Source organism: Balaenoptera musculus, chromosome 8 (genome assembly GCF_009873245.2).
Source record: "Balaenoptera musculus isolate JJ_BM4_2016_0621 chromosome 8, mBalMus1.pri.v3, whole genome shotgun sequence".
NCBI lineage: Eukaryota > Metazoa > Chordata > Mammalia > Artiodactyla > Balaenopteridae > Balaenoptera > Balaenoptera musculus.
Window position 1 is genome coordinate 65,811,635 of NC_045792.1, and position 24,363 is coordinate 65,835,997.

Consider the following 24,363-nt stretch of genomic DNA (forward strand, 5'->3'; position numbering starts at 1 on the left):
GCACATATAAAGATGCTCAACATCACTAATTATCAGAGAAATGCAAATCAAAACTACAATGAGGTATCACCTCACACCAGTTAGAATGGGCATCATCAGAAAATCTACAAACAGCAAATGCTGGAGAGGGTGTGGAGAAAAGGGAACCCTCTTGCACTGTTGGTGGGAATGTAAATTGATACAGCCACTATGGAGAACAGTATGGAGGTTCCTTAAAAAACTAAAAATAGAATTACCACATGACCCAGCAATCCCACTACTGGGCATACACCCAGAGAAAACCGTAATTCAAAAAGACACATGCACCCCAATGTTCATTGCAGCACTATTTACAGTAGCCAGGACATGGAAGCAACCTAAATGCCCATCGACAGACCGAATGGATAAAGAAGATGTGGTACATATATACAATAGAATATTACTCAGCCATAAAAAGGAATGAAATTGGGTCATTTGTAGAGACGTGGATGGATCTAGAGACTGTCATACAGAGTGAAGTAAGTCAGAAAGAGAAAAACAAATATCGTCTATTAACGCATATATGTGGAACCTAGAAAAATGGTACAGATGAACTGGTTTGCAGGGCAGAAATTGCAATACAGATGAAGAGAACAAACGTATGGACACCAAGGGGGGAACGTGGTGGGGGTGTGGGGTGGTGGTGTGATGAATTGGGAGATTGGGATTGACATATATACAGTATTATGTATAAAATGGATAACTAATAAGAACCTGCTGTATAAAAAATAAATAAAATTCAAAAAAGAAAAAAGTAATGAGGAGACTTTAAAAATTAAATTATCTTTAAATTCTTAGCAACACTGAATGAAATTATTATTTAACTATGGAAATATTTGAGTAGATCTCTTAAATTTTGAGAGTTGAATATTTAAAAAATAATGTGAAGGGTAGAAATAGCAGAAGAGGGTCTCAAATAAATCTTCCATCTTAAAATGTCATAAAATCGAAATAAGTGATATAAGCTTACAAAATAGAGGCAACTGTGTCTTATGTTACTTGCATACCCAGAGAATGTTAAAAACTCAAACAATAATAAGGGGATTTGGTAAGATGACTATTTAAGAAGAAAATTTGTAAGGCAGCAGCATTTTTTTTTAACCAGTAATAATCAGTTGGTAATACGTACATAAATACACACACACAGGATGTTTACTGCAACTTTATTACAAATAGAGGAAAAGTGTAATATAACCTGACTGCATATCTACAGGGGAATGGTTGAATAAGTTCTATAATATATAATGCAGTTTTTTTAAAAAAGATTGAGTTATATCAATATGTATTGACATAGAAAGATACTCATGATATGTTTGAGTGAGACATATATTGAGACTAAAAAGTGAATAGAAAACATCAATGAAACTAATAGTTGGTTCTTGTAAAAGATAAACAAAATTGACAAACCTTTAGCTAGACTCATCAAGAAAAAGGGAGAACTCAAATAAAATCAGAAATGAAAGAGGAGACATTACAACTGATACCACAGAAATACAAAGGATCATAAGAGACTATTTTGAGTAATTATACACCAAAAACCTAGAAAACCTAGAAAAAAATGGATAAATTACTAAAAATTACAAACTACCAAGATTGAATCATGATAAAACAGAAAATCTGAACAGACTGATTACTTGTAGGAAGATTGAATCAGTAATCAAAATACCCCCCAACAAACAAAAGCCCAGGACCAGATGGCTTCACTGGTGAATGCTACCAAACATTTAAAGAAGAATTAATGCCAATCCTTTGAAAAAAGAGGAGGGAACACTTCCAAACTCATTTTATGAGACCAGAATTATTCTGATACCAAAACCAGAAAAGGACATCATAAGAAAAGAAGATTACAGGCCAATATCCTTGATGAACATAGATACAAGAACCCTTAATTTGCTAAAATATTAGCAAACTGAATTCTACAATACATTAAAAGGATCGTACACATGGTCAAGTGTGATGTATTTATGGATACAAGAATGGTTCAGCATCCACAAATCAATGTCATACACCACGATAACAAAACGAAGGATAAAAATCATAAGATATCTTAATAGATGTAAAAAAAAAAGCATTTGACAAAATTCAGCCTCCATTTATTATAAAAACTCTCAAAGTGGGTATAGAGGGAACATACCTCAACATAATAAAGGCCATATATGACAAACCCACAGCTAACATCATACTCAGTAGTGAAAAGCTGAAAGCTTTTCCTCTAAGATCAGGAACAAGACAAGGATGCTTACTCTAGAGACTTTTATTCAACATAGTATTAGAAGTTCTAGTTTGAGCAGTTAGGCAAGAAAAAGAAATAAAAGGCATCCAAATCAGAAAGAAAAATGTAAAACTGTCACTGTTTGCAAATGACATGATATTATATATAGAAAACCCTAAAGACTCCACCAACAAACTGTTAGAACTAATAAATTAATTCAGTGAAGTTGCAGGATACAAAATCAATATACAAAAATCTGTTTTGTTTCTATACACTAATAACGAACTATCAGAAATAAATTAAGAAAACAATCCCAGGTAAAATTACATCAAAAAAGAATAAAATGCCTAGGAATAAATTTAACCAAGGAGGTAAAAGACCTGTATCCTGAAAACTATAAGATACTGATGAAAGAAATTGAAGAAGACACAAATAGATGGAAAGATATTCCATACTAATGGATTAGAAGAATAAATATTATTTAAAATATCCATTCTACCCAAAGCAGTCTACACATTCAATGCAATTCCTATCAAAATCCCAATAGCATTTTTCACAGGTATAGAACAAACAGTCCTAAAATTTTCATGGAACCACAAAAGACCCTTATAGGCAAAGCAATCTTGAGAAAGAAGAACAAAGCTGTAGGAATCACATTCTCTGATTTGAAACTATATGACAAAGCTATAGTAATCAAAATAGTATGGTTTCGGCATTAAAAATAGACACATAGATCAATGGAACAGAATAGAGAGCCCAGAAATAAACTCACGGATAAATGGTCAATTAATTTACAACAAGGAGAAGAGAATATACAATCTCTTCAACAAATGGTGCTGGGAAAACTGGACAGCCACATGCAAAAGAATGAAACTGGACCACTATCTTACACCATACACAAAAATTAACTCAAAATAGATTTAAGACTTGAATGTAAGACCTGAAACCATAAAACTCCTGGAAGAAAACATAGGCAGTTAATTCCTTGACATAGGTCTTGGTGATGATTTTTTGGAGTTGACACCAGAAGCAAGACAAAAAAAGCAAAAATAAATAAGTGGGACTACATCAAACTAAAAAGCTCTGCACAACAAAGGAAAACATCAACAAAATGAAAAGGCAACCTGTGGAATGATAGAAAATAGTTACAAATCATATACCTGATAAGGGGTTAATATCCAAAATATATAAAGATCTCATACAACTCAATAACAAAAAAGCAAACAATCCAATTTTAAAATGTGCAGAGGAGCTGAATAGACATTTTTCCAAAGAAGACCTACAGATGACCAACGGGTACATAAAAAGGTGCTCAACATCATTAATTATAAGGACAATGGAAATCAAAACCACAACGAGGTATCACCTCACACCTGTTAGAATGGCTATTATCAGAAAGATAAGAAATAAGTGTTGGCAAGGATGTGGAAAAAGGGGAACAGTTGTGTACTGTTGGTGGGAATGTAAATTGGTTCAGCCACTGTGGAAAACAGTGTGGAGGTTCCTCGAAAAATTACAAATAGAACTACCATATGATCCAGCAATTCTACTTCTAGGTATTTATCCAAAGGAAATGAAAACACTAACTTGAAAAGATACTGAAACTCGCATGTTCATTGCATCATGAGCCAATGGCTTGGCTTTACAGTAGCCAAGATACGGAAGCAACATAAGTGTCCAAAATGAATGAATGGACAAAGAAAATGTGAGATATATATATAAACACACAATGGAATATTATTTAACCATAAAAAGAAGGAAATCTTACCATTTGCAACAACACGATAGAACTCAAGGGCATTATGCTAAGTGAAATAAGTCAGACAGAGAAAGACAAATACCTTATGATCTCACTTATATGTTGAAGCTAAACAAAACAAAACCAAAAATGAGTTCATAGATACAGAGAACAGATTGGTGGTTGCCAGAGGATGGGGAGTGGTGGATAAAATGGGTGAAGGTTGTCCAAAAGTACCAACAACAACGAAAAGAATGAGGTATATCCATATATATTGACATGGAAAGATACTCACGATATATGTTTAAATGGGGAAAAAAAACAGTAGCAGAAAAATATACACACTGTAATCTCATTTTTATTAACAGAGAGAATGAGAGAGAGAGAACTCTCTATTCTTGTGTGTATTATGAACATGAAGAGATACACTTAAAACTGTTAATAAGTGTTACTTTGAGATAGTCTTTTTACTCAAATCCACATAATACTAATATCAATGCCTAAAATAATGTACCCAGCAACAAAAATTAAATGCAAGAAGACAAATCCAAAGCATAATAACTAAAGTGGAAAAAGTAAAGCAGAATTACATTTTCTAAAATATTAGTAATGCAGATAAATAAAGCAAAGCCATAGAAACTCTTCTCCTGAATAAGAAATGCCAGATGCTAAAAACAGATTTTTTTTTAATTTTAGGAAAAATGAATTATAATTTTACTATAATAAACTACTTAAAAATATTGATGGAAACAGAAAAACAATGAGTGTTGCATGTAATGTGTAAAATCCAATTTTTAAAAAACAACAAAATGGACAGTAGTGCAAGAAAAAGTTACTGACCTAGAAGGCAGACTCAGAGACGTACCCTATTCACTCTAAGTAGTCCAAAGTCAGAGGAGGTTATAAATATGAAAATTCATAGGCAATGATATAATACAGCAGGTCTAGCAAAAAAGTGGTTCTCATTGCTGCCACTCCTCCCCTCCCCACTTACCCAGCCCACTCCCAAGACAGTTGTCACTAATATATCCCAGCAGTCTTTCCCTCTGAGCCAAGATAAGGCTTCAGAAGTTTCCTTAACTGAGTACCTTTGGCAGCCTCTACCAATGGCCAGCATACCTCTACTAAACGCTGGTAGTTGCAGTGTAATATGAAAACTTGTCATTTCTTCAATAGGAGAGGATCCAAGATAATAATTCATGGCCTGAAAATGGAAAAGGCACACAGTTTCTTTCAAAGGTTTAACATTCAAGAGAAAGACATTTAGATATATGCTTGTTAAATCCCTGAACTTTAGAAATAAAGAATGATGGCATCAAGCAACTAAAGAAAAGAGAAAGATAACATTTCAGGCCATCACAGGTAAGAATAGCTTGAGATCATCCTATCAATACTACTGAAAAGAATTCTTAAATCCACAGAACCTACAGAAATTTTCCAGTGGGCGACCTTATCTTCAAAGAATTACTCAAGGGGCATTTGACTTGGATAAGCTAAAACTACTGAAAAATAAGATAATGTAAGCTATCAGGGAACCATTGATGTATGTTGAAGTTTAATTAGTTTGTATGTCAGCCCTTAAAAATGAGGAGAAAAGACATTCTAAACATGTTTCAGAGAGTCAGTTCTATCAATCCTCAAATGAGTTGTGGAGAGTGGATTAGGTGAATCCAATAGCAGACAACATATTTCTCATTAGGGAATCCAGACTTGTTCTTTAAGATTAAAATATAAATTTAGACTAAAAACTGATTAGACTTTTTTTTTTTGCCTTTTAATATTAAGGGCTTATGTCATTGCATACAAGAAGCATTGATTTTTTTTTAATTTTATTTTTTTATACAGCAGGTTCTTATTAGTTATCTATTTTATACATGTTAGTGTATATATGTCAATCCCAATCTCCCAATTCATCGCACCACCATCACCCCCACCCCCGCTTTCCCCCCTTGGTGTCCATACTTTTGTTTTCTACATCTGTGTCTCTATTTCTGCCTTGCAAACCAGTTCATCTGTACCATTTTTCTAGATTCCACATATATGCGTTAATAGACGATATTTGTTTTTCTCTTTCTGACTTACTTCACTCTGTATGACAGTCTCTAGGTGAATCCACGTCTCTACAAATGACACAATTTCATTCCTTTTTATGGCTGAGTAATATTCCATTGTATATATGTACCACATCTTTTTTATCCATTTGTCTGTCGATGGGCATTTAGGTTGCTTTCATGACCTGGCTATTGTAAATAGTGCTGCAATGAACATTGGGGTGCATGTGTCTTTTTGAATTATGGTTTTCTCTGGGTATATGCCCAGTAGTGGGATTGCTGCATCATATGGTAATTCTATTTTTAGTTTTTTAAGGAACCTCCATACTGTTCTCCATAGTGGCTGTATCAGTTTACATTCCCACCAACAGTGCAAGAGGGTTCCCTTTTCTCCACACCCTCTCCAGCATTTGTTGTTTGTAGATTTTCTGATGATGTCCATTCTAACTGGTGTGAGATGATACCTCATTGTAGTTTTGATTTGCATTTCTCTGATAATTAGTGATGTTGAACAGCTTTTCATGTGCCTCTTGGCCATCTGTATGTCTTCCTGGAGAAATGTATACTTAGATCTTCTGCCCATTTTTTGATTGGGTTGTTTGTTTTTTTAATATTGAGCTGCATGAGCTGTTTATATATTTTGGAGATTAATCCTTTGTCCATTGATTCATTTGCAAAAATTTTCTCCCATTCTGAGGGTTGTAATTTCGTTTTGTTTGTAGTTTCCTTTGCTGTGCAAAAGCTTTTAAGTTTCATTAGGTCCCATTTGTTTATTTTTGTTTTTATTTTCATGACTCTAGGAGGTGGGTCAAAAAAGATCTTGCTGTGATTTATGTCAAAGAGTGTTCTTCCTATGTTTCCCTCTAAGAGTTTTGTAGTGTCCTGTCTTACATTTAGGTCTTTAATCCATTTCGAGTTTATTTTTGTGTATGGTGTTAGGGAGTGTTCTAATTTCATTCTTTTACATGTAGCTATCCAGTTTTCCCAGCACCATTTATTGAAGAGACTTCTTTTCTCCATTGTATATCTTTGCCTCCTTTGTCATAGATTAGTCGACCATAGGTGCGTGGGTTTATCTCTGGGCTTTCTATCCTGTTCCATTGATCTATATTTCTGTTTTTGTGCCAGTACCATGTTGTCTTGATTACTGTAGCTTTGTAGTATAGTCTGAAGTCAGGGAGACCGATTCCTCCAGCTCCGTTTTTTTCCCTCAAGACCGCTTTGGCTCTTCAGGGTCTTTTGTGTCTCCATACAAATTTTAAGATTTTTTGGTCTAGTTCTGTAAAAAATGCCATTGGTAATTTGATAGGGATTGCACTGAATCTGTAGATTGCTTTGGGTAGTGTAGTTATTTTCACAATATTGATTCTTCCAATGCAAGAACATGGTATATGTCTCCATCTGTTTGTGTCGTCTTTGATTTCTTTCATCAGTGTCTTATAGTTTTCTGAGTACAGGTCTTTTACCTCCTTAGGTAGGTTTATTCCTAGGTATTTTGTTCTTTTTGTTGCCGTGGTGAATGGGATTGTTTCCTTAATTTCTCTTTCTGATATTTTGTTGTTAGTGTATAGGAATGCAAGAGATTTCTGTGCATTAATTTCATATCCTGCAACTTTACCAGATTCATTGACTAGCTCTAGTAGTTTTCTGGTGGCATCTTTAGGATTCTCTATGTATAGTGTCATGTCATCTGCAAACAGGGACAGTTTTACTTCTTCTTTTCCAATTTGTATTCCTTTTATTTCTTTTTCTTCTCTGACTGCTGTGGCTAGGACTTTCAAAACTATGTTGAATAATAGTGGCTAGAGTGGACATCCTTCTCTTGTTCCTGTCTTGTTCCTGAAATGCTTTCAGTTTTTCACAATTGAGAATGATGTTTGCTGTGGGTTTGTCATATATGGGCTTTATTATGTTGAGGTAGGTTCCCTCTATGCCCACTTTCTGGAGAAAAGTGGACATAGAGATGCAGAAAAAGCTTTTGCTTTTGAGATGATCATATGGTTTTTATTCTTCAATTTGTTCATATGGTGTATCACATTGATTGATTTGCATATATTGAAGAATCCTTTCATCCCTGGGATAAATCCCACTTGATCATGGTGTATGATCCTTTTAATGTGCTGTTGGATTCTGTTTGCTGGTATTTTGTTGAGGATTCTTGCATCTATATTCATCAGTGATATTGGTCTGTAATTTTCTTCTTTTGTAGTATCTTTGTCTGGTTTTGGTACCAGGGTGTTGGTGGCCTCAAAGAATGAGCTTGGGAGTGTTCCTTCCTCTGCAATTTTTTGGAAGAGTTTGAGAAGGATGGGTGTTAGTTCTTCTCTAGCTGTTTGATAAAATTCACCTGTGAAGCCATTTGGTCCTGGACTTTTGTTTGTTGGAAGATTTTTAATCACAGTTTCAATTTCATTACTTGTGATTGGTCTGTTCATATTTTCTAGTTCTTCCTAGTTCAGTGTTGGAAGGTTATACCTCTCTAAGTATTGGTCCATTTCTTCCAGGTTGTCCATTTTATTGGCATAGAGTTGCTTGTGGTAGTCTCTTAGGATGCTTTGTATTTCTGCAGTGTCTGTTGTAACTTCTCCTTTTTCATTTCTAATTTTATTGATTTGAGTCCTCCCCCTCTTTTTCTTGATGAGTCTGGCTAAAGGTTTATCAATTTTGTTTATCTTCTCTAAGAACCAGCTTGTAATTTTATTGCTCTTTGCTATTTTTTCTTTGTTTCCATTTCATTTATTTCTGCTCTGATCTTTATGATTTCTTTCCTTCTACTAACTTTGGGTTTTGTTTGTTCTTTATTCTCTAGTTCCTTTAGGTGTAAGTTTAGATTGTTTATTTGAAGTTTTTCTTGTTTCTTGAGGTAGGATTGTATTGCTATAAACTTCCCTCTTAGAACTGCTTTTGCTACATCCCATAGGTTTTGGATCATCGTGTTTTCATTGTCATTTGTCTCTAGGTATTTTTTGATTTCCTCTTTGATTTCTCCAGTGATCTCTTGGTTATTTAGTAACATATTGTTTAGCCTCCATGTGTTTGTGTTTTTTTACGTTTTTTTCACTGTAATTTATTTCTAATCTCATAGTGTTGTGGTCGGAAAAGATGCTTGATATGATTACAGTTTTTTAAAATTTACTGAGGCTTGATTTGTGACCCAAGATGTGATCTATCCTGGAGAATGTTTCATGTGCACTTGAGAAGAAAGTGTAATCTGCTGTTTTCAGATGGAATGTCCTATAAATATCAATTAAATCTATCTGGTCTATTGTGTCATTTAAAGCTTGTGTTTCATTATTAATTTTCTGTCTGGGTGATCTGTCCATTGGTGTTAAAGCCCCCCACTATTATTGTGTTACTGTCAATTTTCTCTTTTATGGCTGTTAGCATTTGCCTTATGTATTGAGGTGCTCCTGTGTTGGGTGCATATATACTTATAATTGTTATATCTTCTTCTTGGATTGATCCCTTGATCATTATGTAGTGTCCTTCCTTGTCTCTTGTAACATTCCTTATTTTAAAGTCTATTTTATCTGATATGAGTATTGCTGCTCCAGCTTTCTTTTGATTTCCATTTGCATGGAATATCTTTTTCCATCCCCTGACTTTCAGCCTGTATGCGTCCCTAGGTCTGAAGTGGGTCTCTTTTAGACAGCATATATGCGGGTCTTGTTTTTGTATCCATTCAGCAAGCCTGTGTCTTTTGGTTGGAGTATTTAATCCATTCACATTTAATGTAATTATTGATATGTATGTTCCTATTACCATTTTCTTAATTGTTTTGAGTTTTTGTAGGTCTTTTTCTTCTCTTGTGTTTCCCACTTAGAGAAGTTCCTTTAGCATTTGTTGTAGAGCTGGTTTGGTGATGCTGAATTCTTTTAGCTTTTGCTTGTGTGTAAAGCTTTTGATTTCTCCTTCGAATCTGAATGAGATCCTTGCCGGGTAGAGTAATCTTGGTTGTGGGTTCTTCCCTTTCATCACTTTAAATATATTGTGCCTCTCCCTTGTGGCTTGTAGAGTTTCTGCTAAGAAATCAGCTGTTAACCTTATGGGAGTTCCCTTCTATGTTATTTGTCATTTTTCCCTTGTTGCTTTTAATAATTTTTCTTTGTCTTTAATTTTTGCCAATTTGATTACTATGTGTCTTGGCGTGTTTCTCCTTGGGTTTATCCTGCCTGGTTCTCTGCACTTCCTGGACTTGAGTGGCTATTTCCTTTCCCATGTTAGGGAAATTTTCGACTATAATCTCTTCAAATATTTTCTCGGGTCTTTTCTCTCTCTCTTCTCCTTCTGACACCCCTATAATGTGAATGTTGGTGCATTGAATGTTGTCCCAGAGGTCTCTTAGACTGTCCTCATTCCTTTTCACTCTTTTTTCTTTATTCTGTTCCATGGCAGTGAATTCCACCATTCTTTCTTTCAGGTCACTTATCCATTCTTCTGCCTTAGTTATTCTGCTATTGATTCCTTCTAGTGTATTTTTCATTTCAGTTATTGTATTGTTCATCTCTGTTTGTTTGTTCTTTAATTATTCTAGGTGTTTGTTCTTCAGTTCTTCCAGGTCTTTGTTAAACATTTTTTGCATCTTCTCGATCTTTGCCTCCATTCTTTTTCCAAGGTCCTGGATCATCTTCACTATTATTATTTTGGATTCTTTTTTTGAAAGGTTGCCTATCGCCACTTCATTTAGTTGTTTTTATGGGGTTTTATCTTGTTCCTTCATCTGGTACATAGTCCTCTGCGTTTTCATTTTGTCTGTCTTTCTGCAAATGTGGTTTTCGTTCCACAGGCTGCAGGATTGTAGTTCTTCTTGCTTCTGCTGTCTGCCCTCTGCTCATGAGGCTATCTAAGAGGCTTGTGCAAGCTTCCTGATGGAAGGGACTGGTGGTGGGTAGAGCTGGGTGTTGCTCTGGTGGGCAGAGCTCAGTAAAACTTTAATCTGCTTTTTTGCTGATGGGTGGGGCTGAGTTCCCTCCCTGTTGGTTGTTTGGCCTGAGGCAACCCAGCACTAGAGCCTATAGGCTCTTCGGTGGGGCTAATGGCGGACCCCGGGCAGGCTAATGCCAAGGAGTACTTCCCAGAACTTCTGCTGCCAGTGTCCTTGTCCCCATGGTGAGCCACAGCCACCCCCTGCCTCTGCAGGAGACCCTCCAACACTAGCAGGTAGGTCTGGTTCAGTCTCCTATGGGGTCACTGCTCCTTCCCCTGGGTCCTGATGCACACACTACTTTGTGTGTGCCCTCCAAGAGTGGAGTCTCTGTTTCCCCCAGTCTTGTCGAAGTCCTGCAATCAAATCCCACTAGCCTTCAAAGTCTGGTTCTCTGGGAATGCCTCCTGCCGTTGCTGGACCCCCAGGTTGGGAAGCTTGACGTGGGGCTCAGAACCTTCACTCCAGTGGGTGGACTTCTGTGGTATAATTGTTCTCCAGTTTGTGAGTCACCCACCCAGCGGTTATGGGATTTGATTTTATTGTGATTGCACCCCTCCTACCATCTCACTGTGGCTTCTCCTTTGTCTTTGGATGTGGGTTATTTTTTTGGTGAGGTCCAGTGTTTTCCTGTCAATGATTTTTCAGTAGTTAGTTGTGATTCCAGTGCTCTCTCAAGAAGGAGTGAGTGCATGTCCTTCTTCTCCGCCATCTTGAACCAATCCAGAACCATTGATTTTAAAACATACCAGTATAAGTACCACTCAAAGAGAAAAAAGTACTTCAATTAAACTATTACCCAATGCTTTCTTATTGCTTAGAATTTTTATGTTCTACTTTTTGAAATTGCTCTTATAGGCTCTTTTAAAATTTATTTTATTGAAGTATAGTTGATTTACAATGTTGTGTTAATTTCTGCCGTACAGCATCTTGTAGGCTTTTTGAGACATGGAAGTGACCACACTATGAAGAGCTATGACCAAGTTCACACACATGGAAGCAGTGATAACTCTTATACCTTCCACCTGGCTGTCGGTAGTTGTAGGATGCCATCAATTTTAAGACACAGCCTGATTTCAGGGATGTTAAAATGTGAAAAGTTGTGTGCATTAGAATTAGTGAAATAGGACACATCAAATTAGTTACCTTCCAGGTGGGTTTAAAAGGAAAGAAGGTTCTTAAAACATAAATATGATTCAACAGGACACATATTGTACTACAGGAGTGTTCAAAACACCTTGGATAAGGACTTGACCACTGCCCAGACAAGCAATGAAGGCTTTCCAGTCAGGGCACAGGAATGTCTTTGGAGAAGAAGACAGAGGTGAAAAGAAGAGGGAAAACCTCAGAATGAGGGAAAAGAGCTCAAATATGACAAGCTGGGTTAAATGCCCTCCTTCTATGATCCTGGGATCTTATAATTTGGGGATTCAAGACACAATCACAAGGTTTTCACAATACATACTGGCACCACCAGTGCCACCACCAGACGAGGAGAGGAGAGCAGCGTCCCTCACATACTAAGTGCTCAATATGGTGAGTGAGTGAGTGAATGTGTGAGTGCGTGGGTTAGGTCTGTCTGTGGCAAAAGTAACAGCTGTTCTCTTTTCCCTTGTCACCCTAGAGAAACTTGAGAGTGAGAAGCTGAACGTCGCTGAGGTCACCCAGTCAGAGATTGCCCAGAAGCAAAAGCTGCAGACTGTCCTGGAGAAGATCAATGAAACCCTGAAACTTCCTCCCAGGAGCATCAAGTGGAATGTAGACAGTGAGTTTTGCAAAGGAAGATGGGACTGTTACATGACACCTGTGGTTCCTACCGTGGAGTTTCCCCAGGAAGCTGCATCATAAGCTGGGAGGCCCCGGATGGGTGCAAACTCATTTATCTCTGAGCGAGATATGCCTTTCCTTAGAAAGGAAGCTCATCATCCACATCTAAGGAAAGCTGAGAAAAATAGCAAAATGTCAAAATCTAGTGTGCCTTTTCTGTAAAAGGCTCTCTGTAGGAACCTCATGTGAGATTGGTGGGGAAGGAAGCTCCTATTCATTGAGCTGCTTCTGAGTCTCAGCACAACCTTTTGAAAAAGCTCCTGTCTCCAGCTTGTTGAAGCTCTGGGAAGTGGAGATGCCTAGTTCAGGCAGCTGAGAAGCGGGGAGCAAGGACTTGGGTCTGTTCCAGTGCCCACGCCCTTCCTCTCACCCCCTTACTGCCCAGAGGGAGCAAAGATATGGCTAAGAGCATAGGCAATGGGATAGGATTTTTAAATTCAGGTTTTCGTGCTAGTATAGCTCAAGAATCTCAGAAAGTATAAACTGTTCATTCTTTTGCTGCCTCAAGGGCCTGGCTAATATGGACTTAATTGAGTCCATATCAGAGTCAACATGAAATCAGCAGATTTGGGCGAATCCAGTAGCAACAACCTGTTTCCCATCGGGAGCCCAAAGTTGTTCTGTTCCTTGTAGTAGATAAAAATATGAATTTAGATTTATAAAATGACTGAGATTGTGTTTCCTGCCTTTAAGTATTAAGGGGTTGAGTATTATATCTTATTGCATCTGATGTATACAGCTTAAAATGGACATCTCCCCGCCCACCAAAAAAAAAAAAAAAAACCACCTTTCAGACTTGGGAAAGAAAAGGGAATCTTCAGCTTTCCAAGTTAAGAGACCCAAGCAGCTGCCAATGGCAATCTCTTCAGCAGGTTCCTAATACCCGCCATCGGAGGCAAGACGCCAAGCACCTCCTTCAGCACAATGACACCTTTGCTTGCACAGCGTGAAAAGCTGCCTCTAGCAGCACGCTGGGAACAGGGCATCCTCTGTGGAGCAGAGGAGACACCTGAGGGCGGGAGGAGGGGAGGCCACGGCTCTGGGCCCTAGATGCTGCCCCGTGTCCCAGGAATGCTAATAGTGTTCAGTGGGGGAGGGAAAAGGGGGCTGATCACTAGTTTGGGAAATGTATCTGCATTCTGGAAGTCCATAATAGTAATAAGCATTAAAGTCCTCTGATGGTGACCTCTGCTTAGTTTTGTTTGATCCTATTTCCCACTCCCTTGAGTATGGACCATCTCTATATACCACTCCAAAACAAAACCCCTTTTATCTTTCTTTTTTTTTAAATTGAAGTATAGTTGATTTACCATCTAATGTTCTGTTAATTTCTGCTGTACAGCAAAGTGATTCAGTTATACATATATACACATTCTTTTAAAAATTCTTTTCCATTATGGTTTATCATAGAATATTGAATATAGTTCCCTGTGCTATACAGTAAGACCTTGTTGTTTCAAAACACCTTTTCATTTATCATGGAACCCAATTTGGGAAATAGGAAGAAGGAATTGTTTTGTTTTGTTTGTTTTTAGACAACAGAAATTTATTTGCTCCCAGTCCTGGAAGCCACAAGTCTGAAATGAAGGTGTTGGTAGGTTGGTTCCTTCTGAGGGCTGCACGGGAAGGATCTGTTACAGGCCTCTCTCCTTAGCTCTCAGAGGGCTAATGTCTTGCTGTATTTCTTCACATCATCTTCCTTCTATGCATGTCTCTGTGTCCAAATTTTCCCTTTTTTATAAGGACACTTGTCATATTGGATTAGGGGCCCACCCTACTCCAATATGACCTCACCTTAACTAATCACGTCTGCAATGATTTTACAAATAAGGTCACATTCAGAGGGACTGGAGGTTAGGACATAACATATGAATTTGAGGCTGGGGGTCGCAAATCAACCCGTAACATCTGATCGGTCTCCCACCTACCTCTCCAGCCACACATATACTTCATGCTTTCTCAGCTTCTCTTCGTCATCCATACACTGGCCTCATTTAAATGGGCCACAATATTCCCACCTTTCTAGAACCGTTTCTGGAAGATATTTCCTTGATCTGAAACGTTCTTCATCCCATCTTCCCCACCCCCAAACCATTTTGCCTGCCTTAAGAATGGAATTTTTTAAAGCCACATCAGAACAGTTGTCTTCAGTGGCTTCGAATGATTTGTTTTGGGTTTGCATTCACTTTCATTTCTTATGGGGAAATGTGTAGGAGTGAAATAATCACCCGTATTACCACTCTCATCTGGCTGTTTTTGTTTTTTTGCATTACCGTCCACATCAATGCATATTTTTTCTTATTTTTACTTGATGAAGGCATATACAAACTCACTTTGTCTTAAGATTACATCATACACATCTTCTATATTCACATGTGGTCTTTGTAGTTATAATTTTTGATAGCTGCTCTATTTCCTGGGGTAGATATTCCATAGTTAACTTAAACCCTATGCTGACATTGATTCTTTTAGGACGTTTTTCAGCTTATTGATAATATCAGACAGGGCCGAGTTAAATGTTATGTTGTGACTCTTTTTGCTTCTCTTGAATTACTCTCGTCAGATAGATTTTTAGAACTGAGAGGAATTACTAGGTCAGAGGCAATAATTATCTCAGTGGCCAGCTCCCCGCGATGTCTCAGGGCTTCAGGCAGCAGTGGTTTCTGTGATAAGGAGTGCAGCAGGCGCAACTCCAGGGCAGGCTCCGACACCTCCTCTCTCGATTATCTTCCCTGGCTGTTTCTGGGGACATCGTGTCATCTTTCCACTCAGGAAAAGGGTGGCAGAGACAGCTGCTGAGTTCCCAAGGTCCTTGATCCAGGGTTTTAGGGAGTTCTTCCTTTTCTATTTTTCTTTTTTATTAGCAACAATAATTTTCATTATTGAAAACTTAGAAAATACAGATGAATTAAAAGAGATTTAAATAACATCTAACGTATTTATGGTGCTTGTATGCCTTGTACTAATCTAAACATTTTACCTATTTTGATCCTTGCAATCCTCATTCAACCATCTGAGGTAAGAACTTTACTGTCCCCATTTTACAGATGGGAAAGTCAAGGCATAGGGAAGTTAAGAAACAGTGAGTGTAAGCTTCCTGAGAGCAACGATTTTTGTCTCTTTACTGCTAAATCCCTAAAACCTGGTATAGTGACTGGCAATATTAAGCACAATACTATTTGCTAAAGAAGTGTCATTGTCCAAGGTCACATGGGGTTGGGGGGAGGGGGGAGTGATGGAGCCAGGAATGAGACCCAGAGAGTCTGGCTGCAGAGCCTGTGTACCAAGCCCACACATACTACCCTCATGAGCTGCCCATCAGATACAGGCATTGTCAGCCTTATGGTGTGTTCCTTCAGGTCGTGTGTGTGTGTGTGTGTGTGTGTGTGTGTGTGTAAGAAATAATTATATCAGTAAATGAATAAAATGTGTGTATATACTTTATATATAAAATATATTTTCTTATTTTTATGAAGATGGTATCAACCTGTATATATTATTTAGAAGATGTATAGCTTTACAGATCATCCTTCTATATGTCACTTTTAATATTCTATGACATAGATTGGGTATATCATAATTTACTGAACTAACGAAAGATTTTAAGATTTTTTCCCATTTTTTCACTAATATCAATACAGCCTGATGAGTTCTTTCTGCTCATAGACATAATTACTTCTTAAGGATGAATACCTAGGAGTGGTAGTTTAGGGCCAAAGAATATGTACATTTTAAGGTCCTATCACATATTTTCAAATTGTCTACCCCAAAATTGTACCAGTTTCTGTTTCCACCACAATTCAAGTTTGGAGGACTGCTTCTAACTCAACAGCTCCTTTGAAATGGTCTCCCAGCACTGGAGTGACCCTCTTGGCACAGTGGCTGCAGGGCCCAGTTTATACAGCGGAGTCTTGACTTCTCACCCCTGCTGTCATTCTGCATGTTTTCATCCTGACTGGAGTGCAGGAGCACAGTGGCCCTGGATTCTGCCTGGCATCAGGGAGAAGACTCCCAGGAGATGTGCTGAGAGATGGCAATGATGAGAGTGCCCAGATACGCAAAGGTAGTTAGAAGTTTTCTTAATTGAAAAGATAACATGTCTTTATTCGAAAGAAACATTTGAAACAGGAAAAAAAAGAAATCAACTATAGCATAACTATTTTCTTTTTTTTTTTTTTAACTTTCCAAGTCTTGGCCACAAGTACATGTTTGTGTGTGTGTGCATATTTGTGTATGTATGTGCATGTGTATGTATATTTATATATATATGTATATATGTGTATATATATACAAATATATGTGTATTTATATATGCATAAATCCATGAATGTATATATTTACATTATTCTAGTTCTCTTTAACATTATATTATTAATATTTATAGCTACATTGTCTTAATGATTTTCAGTGCATGCAAACTATTTCATGTGAATGTACCATAATTTATTAAAGCAGTGACTATTAAACCATGCTTGGCCCAACCTAGGGATTTGCAAGGAAAAACTCAGGCATCATTGAGGAGAAGAGAAGCAGCTGTGGGCAGGCTGTAGTTAGGACAAAGGGACCAGAGCAGTTGCACTGTTTTTTATCAGGTTTGCCTAATGGTTTTTAGAACAAAGGATTTCTCTGCTTAATTTTTAAAAATTTGAAAACCACTGGTCAACCATCGTCTTTCATTTGGATATACGTGTTTCAGATTTTTTTTTTAATTAATTAATTTATTTATTTTTGGCTGTGTTGGGTCTTCGTTTCTGTGCGACGGCTTTCTCTAGTTGTGGCGAGCGGGGGCCACTTCATCGCGGTGCGCGGGCCTCTCACTGTCGCGCCCTCTCTTGTTGCGGAGCACAGGCTCCAGACGCGCAGGCTCAGTAGTTGTGGCTCACGGGCCTAGTTGCTCCACAGCATGTGGGATCTTCCCAGACCAGGGCTCGAACCCATGTTCCCCGCATTGGCAGGCAGATTCTCAACCACTGCGCCACCAGAGAAGCCCCAGAGGTTTTTTTTAATGATAATATATTACACAATAATTAACATCTTTTTTTTTCTTTTCCATTATGGTTTATTACAGGATATCAAATATAGTTCCCTGTGCTATACAGTACGACTTTGTTGTTTATCCATTCTATATATAATAATTTGCATATGCTAATCCCAAACTCCCAATCCATCCCTCCCCTACCCACCCTCCCCCTTGGCAACCACAAGTCTGTTCTCTAAGTCTGTGAGTCTGTTTCTGTTTCTTAGATAAGTTCATTTGTGTCATATTTTAGATACCACATATAAGTAATATCGTATGGTGTTCGTCTTTCTCTTTCTGACTTCACTTAGTATGACAATCTCTAGGTCCAGCCATGTTGCTGCAAATGGCATTATTTCATTCTTTTTTATGGATGAGTAGTATTCCATTGTGTGTGTGTGTGTGTGTGTATGTACACACACACACACACACACACACTATATCTTTTTTATCCATTCATCTATTGATATGCATTTAGGTTGTTTCCATGTCTTGACTATTGTAAATAGTGCTGCTATGAATATAGGGGTGTATGTATCTTTTCAAATTATAGTTTTGTCCGGATAAATGTCCAGGAATGGGATTGCAGGATCATATGGCAACTCCATATTTAGGTTTTTGAGGAACCTCCATACTGTTCTCCATAGTGATGGCACCAGTTTACATTCCCACCAATGGTGTAGGAGGGTTCCCTTTTCTCTACACCCTCTCCAGCATTTATTAATTAACATCTTTTTATACATAACATGTATGTCTGTGAGAGAGAGAGAGAGAGAGAAAGAAACTGTGTAATTATTTCTCTTGAAAAAATACCCAGGAGGACAGAGCACTCATTGAAAGAGTCTGACATCTGTATGGTGCCTACCACATAGCTCTACTTTGCTTACAAAGACAGTCAAGGTAACATACAATGTCACCAGCGTGTGAGAACAACCTTTCTGACCACTGCTTTTCCAGCATTATGTTTTGTCATTAAAGGGGAGAGGTAGCAACAATCCTTACAACCCTCAGTGATGGGACTGATGCAGTGGCAGTTCTGACCAGAAGAGCAAACCCGGTTTTTGCCTCTGTCCATCATGTCAGTGGGTCAGTCCACGCCAGGTGCCTTTTTTGAGGCTATAACTGTGGGTGACACTTAGTTGACAAAGCCCAAAAGCCCAGAAGTAAAAACTTCTTCTGGAAGGCTACGAGTTAGGAGCAGTTCATCTGCTATTTGATGGTGGTATTGAGCTGCTGTTCATGGTCAGTGGAAAACCTTCTTTGAAGCAGCAGTGATAACAGGAAACTCTAGTGGGTTCCCAAGGATTGTCTGAATCATTTCCTTTTCTTGGTGATTTCTCAAAGCTTCTGTTAGAGTAGATTCATTGATCCCAGGGCAGACAGAATGACACCCTAATAATGGGCCCAGTTCATGCTAACTACACAAAATGGACAATTTTTTGCTCTTTCCTTAAATGCCCCCTGTAATGAAAGCCATAACGCTGGTAGGACTGTGAAGGCAGGTAAAGTATCTGGGGACTCTTCCCTTTTATGAAAGAAAGGGGAGAAAGTTGACATGGTTTAATTGCCTAGATGCCAGGTACTTTCTCATAAGTGATAATAGAAAATATCAATCATGCCTAGGCATTGCTATGTACTAGGAGCTTTGCCAACATTATGTCTGGAAATTCTTACTACCCATATTTCTGCATGGGTACTGTTCTCCCCATGTGTGAGGTTGAGCAGGCTGAGGCTCAGGGACCTTAAGTGGCCTACCTAAGGTCATATACTCAGTAAATAAATGGTAGAGTTGTCAAGTCAGAACTGAAGCTCCCGTCGGCCAACACGTGTGTGCCTGTTACATCACAGTCTTTTTCTCCTCTCATCTACTGAGAAAACTACAACTCAGTAGTTGCCCAGACTTCTCCAGCATAAATGACCTAACATCCAGCACACAGCTCAGCTATAGAAGCCACGTGGGTCATGAACATCCCCTCCCAGCTATTGCCCAGAGGGCATTGCCTGCACTGACTATATATGGCACTCAAGAGAGCAACAGAGTCCTTTAGATGTCTCTCATGCCTTCCTCCAGGGGTCTTAAAGCCCTGAACAAAGGAGGGGATCCAGTGTCCTGACTCAGTGTCCATTGATTGAGGGCCTGCTTTGTGTAGAGCCTTGGGACAAGGGTAGTGGTGATAACCTACAGAGTTCACAGTCAGATGGGAAGGGAGAGGGGGTTCAGCAGACATGCTTATGGTTATCAGCATAGAGTGAACAAGAACATGGGGGTGGCAGAGGGCTGACCTGAACTCAGAGTTCAGCTGTTGCCAGGGTCCCGATGGGAACCTTGGATTAGAGTGGAGAAGCACTGCTTTGCCGTCCAGCAATGACATGGTCTAAGAAGCAGATCCACGGGACCTGGCTGAGAACCGAGGGGTCCCAGGGTGAGGCCCGTGATGACCAAGAGTGTCCCCTGACCCACAGGGGTGGGATGAAAGGGGCACTGGGTGTGATACTGCTACACTCTGGATATTTGCTTATATCTGCCAAGAACCTAGAAGAAGATTCTCTAATTTATAAATCATCTTTTATTTCAGCTGTTCATGCCAAGAGCCTGGTAGCCATCTTGCATCTGCTGGTTGCTCTGTCCCAGTATTTCCGGGCACCAATCCGACTCCCAGATCATGTTTCCATCCAAGTGGTTGTGGTCCAGGTAAGTTAGAAACCACTAAAAACATCTGCGCCCTTAAAGGGGTGTGGGGACTAAGCTCCTGTGAGAGCTAAGGCACACTGGGTAGCTTGCTAGAAGGAACGCTGAATGAATGCTGAGTGTGTCTGGGTGTGCCGTATGCTGGGAGGCATGTGAGTGAGCTTTCTGATGCATGTGGGCTTATCCCTGATATGTGTGCAAAGGGTGGAAGAGCGTGTGCTTCTGTCTGGGACAGGCTTGTGTGGGACGTGTGCCTGGGGTTTACATGCTTTCCTTGGGAGGGTGCCTGTGTAATGTATATTTGAGGGCGTGTGGTGTATATATTTGTGAGGTCTGTGTAGTAGGATCGGGAAGATGTATTCCTGTGTGTGTGTGTGTGTGTCCTGCCAGCCAGGGAGAATCTTTTTTTTAAAACTAATGCAGCCTCATGCTCCAGTGTCTACAGTATGGAGCCCCAGAAGTGGGATCATGGGGTCATAGGCCTGTGGATTTTAAACGTTGGTAGAGTTGTCGATTGTTTGGGCTGCCTTACTTACTTACTTACTTACTTACTTATTTATGGCTGCACTGGGTCTTCATTGCTGTGCGTGGGCTTTCTCTAGTTGCGGCGAGCGGGGGCTACTCTTCATTGCAGTGCGTGGGCTTCTCATTGCAATGGCTTCTCTTGTTGTGGAGCACGGGCTCTAGAGTGCAGGCTCAGTAGTTGTGGCACACGGGCTTAGTTGCTCCATGGCATGTGGGATCTTCCCGGACCAGGACTTGAACCTGTGTCCCGTGCATTGGCAGGCGGATTCTTAACCACTGTGCCACCAGGGAAGCCCGAGAATCATTTTTTGGTTAAACAAATAATGCACAGTTATTGAGAAGAGGCAAGTATCTGTGCATGTGTACGTGTGTGTATTTGAGAGAGACCCTGATAGGCCGTGCCTGTGTTGAGGGCACTGCCGATTTTCACCTGCCCAGAGAAGCACAGCTGGGATCTCAAGTCATTTTTTCCAGATTGTTGGATGGAATTTCCATTCATACATGGCTGTGTGATTTCCACAATGAGGGGATGCTCTCTCCCTGTGACTATCTCATTCTGCTCCTAACCCCATTAGATACTCAAATTCAATTTTATTTTCCAACTTTATGCCCGTGAGCAAAAGGTCATCATTTTGTTAGCTTCTGTTCTTTTCCACATAAACATGCTGCAAGGGAGAGCGTCCCTTATGAGCAGCTCCCTGGCTATCCAAGGTTATCCAGGGTTCTGTCTGGCAACTCTGCCACCCCTTGGTGAGGAAGAGCCTGGAGGGCAGGTAGGCTTTGCCTGAGAGGCCAGGCCAGGCCAGCTTCCAGGACAGAAGGTCTTTGGGCTGAGCTTTCAGGGATCAGATGTGAATGGGGGAGGGGAGGAGGACATGGGGGTGCTGCTCAGCCGTGCCCTAATGAAAAAGTATTTCTTCCAGCACCTTCTGGGTACTTAACTTGCTAAACATCAAGGGGGTATAATAGAAAGATGACACCTTGGCCCTGCCTGCCCGGAGACAGGACTATACATAAGCAGCAGAGAGGGCTATCAGAAGCCCCTTGTCAATGCGAACACGTGTGGTTCCGACACTAAGTGCAGCTGACTGAAAGAGACTAATTGGCTGCATTTATTGGGCTGTCAGCCGTGTCAAGCATGGTGCTAAGCATTTTGTGAATATGTGGCCAGCCCAGAGCATCCTGGTACATGCATCTTCCTAGTGAAGCCAGGCCAGCTCTATTGTGTCACTTTTTACCAATCAATAAAGTGTGAATCCATTTCATTATATTTTTTAAAACTATGATTCAGGGTTTGCGAGGGTTGGGGGGGAAAGAGTGGGCACTGCAAGCCCATGTCTCATGCCTTATTTTGAGCTCAATTATAGGCCATCAGAAGGCTGTTGCTGGTTTAATTTCTACTGCAGGCAGTTTTGTTCGTGTGAGGGAGAAAGGAGGAGGCATTACATAAAATGGCATCAAGGCATGTCAGGGTTTATGGGGTGTTTTGCTTTATCAAGTTAAACAGGCACAGAAGCAGGCCTCAGAATTGGCTGTAAGACACTGACTGAACTACAGAGAGAGTTCTTTAGGGAACAGTGGATCGAAGTGAATCAGGATGCTGTGTGAGGTGTCACTGAACCCAGATTTCTTTTCCATTCTGTGTACCAGCATTTAATTCTGCATGTAGTTGAAGATGAGGTTTGATGTCTGTAAACAGCCTCGCAAGACAAGGACACAGATTCCAGTAGCCCGGTGTGAAAATTTTACATATGTTGAAGCTGAATTTGGAAATAGTCCTGGTTTATCCACACTAGATCTTTTTTAAATGGTATTTTAATGTTTTTCTTCCTTTTTTGCTTTGATAGTTCATTCTTCTTAATCTAATCCAGATACACTCATGGCCTTTATCCAGCTCTACCTTTCCTTCTGTAAAAGTATTTTGCAAGGACGCTAGTTTCCGTGGCTATTGGGAATGTGAAGAAAAGGTTGTGGAAGTTCGGGCAGGAGGGTCGAGAAGGCAGGTTTCAGCTGAAACACTAATGCTTGGAGGATCCCTCTTGACACATCTCAGTCTTTGTGGAAGACGGATTTGCTCTGACAGCCTCTTGCCCTGCCCAGACTGCCTTCCAAGTGTCTGGTAACTGATTGTGTAGGGACCTGATAAATGCATCTCCCTCCTCACCCCCATCAGAAGGTCTTCCTGAACGCCAGCACTCCTTCATCGGTTCCCACGCCCACACAGTGAGGTTTAAACTCCAGACCAGCACTCAATTGACCAAGGGCAGCCACTGCCGCTCCAAACGGCCTCCTGAACACGCCTGTGCTCTCCTACTCTGCCTTTTTGCTCCGGCCATTCCTCCCACTGAAGAGGTCTCTCCTCTGTGTCCAGCCAAATCCTAGCTGTCCTTTAAGTTCCAGTTCAAGAACCCCTCCCCCTGGAAGGTTTCCCTGACCCTCTCAGCTGAAAGTCCTTGTTCCTGTCCTGCACTCAGCACTTCCTCTCTGCAAGGGGCCACCGTGTAATTAATTATCCATGACACATTTGAGAGGGAAAGGGGATCCTACTCTAATAATTGAGCTGGAACCTGAGGCATAAACCAGGAGGACTGTCTGGGGAAAACTGTTCTTGCATACCTGTTCATCTACCCCATTTTACTCTAAGTTCCTCAAGGTCCAAAACTATGTCATATGTTCCACAGTGTTTGCTAAGTCCAACACAGGGGCTGGTACATAGAAGGCACTGATTAATGAAACAGAGAAGAAAGAGAATGAATTGATGGGAAGGGGTAGACAGATGATGGATGGATGCATGGGTGGGTGGATGGATGGGCAGATGGGTGGGTGGGTGGATGGATGGACGGATGGATGGATGGGTGGGTGGGTGGATGGATGGCAGTTTGGGTGGGCGGATGGGCGGGAGGATGGACCTCCAAAGTGCTTACCCTTTTCTCAGAGAGTAAGCTAGTCACCCAAGGACTGTACTACTTACTTAAAAGCTCCTCTAGTTAAACGTTTTTTGAAAACTCTCCCTCTGAATTCTCCAAGTTGACCTCAGTTCTTCCACCCCAGCCGCCCCAGTTAAATGTGTTTCTCCGCTTCCCTCCGTGGCCCCAGCTGGAGGGCAGACACACCCTGGCCCTCATTTCCATTTGGTTTATTGTGGATTTCTCCAGGAGGCAAACAGTGTGCTTCCAGCAGAATGTCTTCCAATAAAGAAAGAAAAGATTCACCATCCAAGAAACAGCCGACTTGTTTGGAATAAACACTAATTGCACTTAAGTATGAATGGTACAGTCCAGTCCCAGGAAATCAGGAGCCTCTTTTCACTTCCAGCAGTATCTCGTCTCTGGATTCATTTCTTAAACGCCAGTAACTTTCTC

The 24,363-nt window shown here is 40.0% G+C and overlaps 1 protein-coding gene across 3 annotated transcripts in view; it reads left to right on the top strand.

The window, feature by feature from the left end:
- PARVA (parvin alpha) overlaps positions 1–24,363 on the top strand; it is a 181,556-nt gene that overhangs the window by 119,968 nt on the left and 37,225 nt on the right. For all 3 annotated transcript variants that reach the window (XM_036861595.1, XM_036861596.1, XM_036861594.1), the window contains 2 exons: positions 12,568–12,708; positions 20,364–20,479. In XM_036861595.1, coding sequence (XP_036717490.1) covers positions 12,568–12,708; positions 20,364–20,479 — 257 coding nt within the window. The remainder of the gene's footprint in view (positions 1–12,567; positions 12,709–20,363; positions 20,480–24,363) is intronic.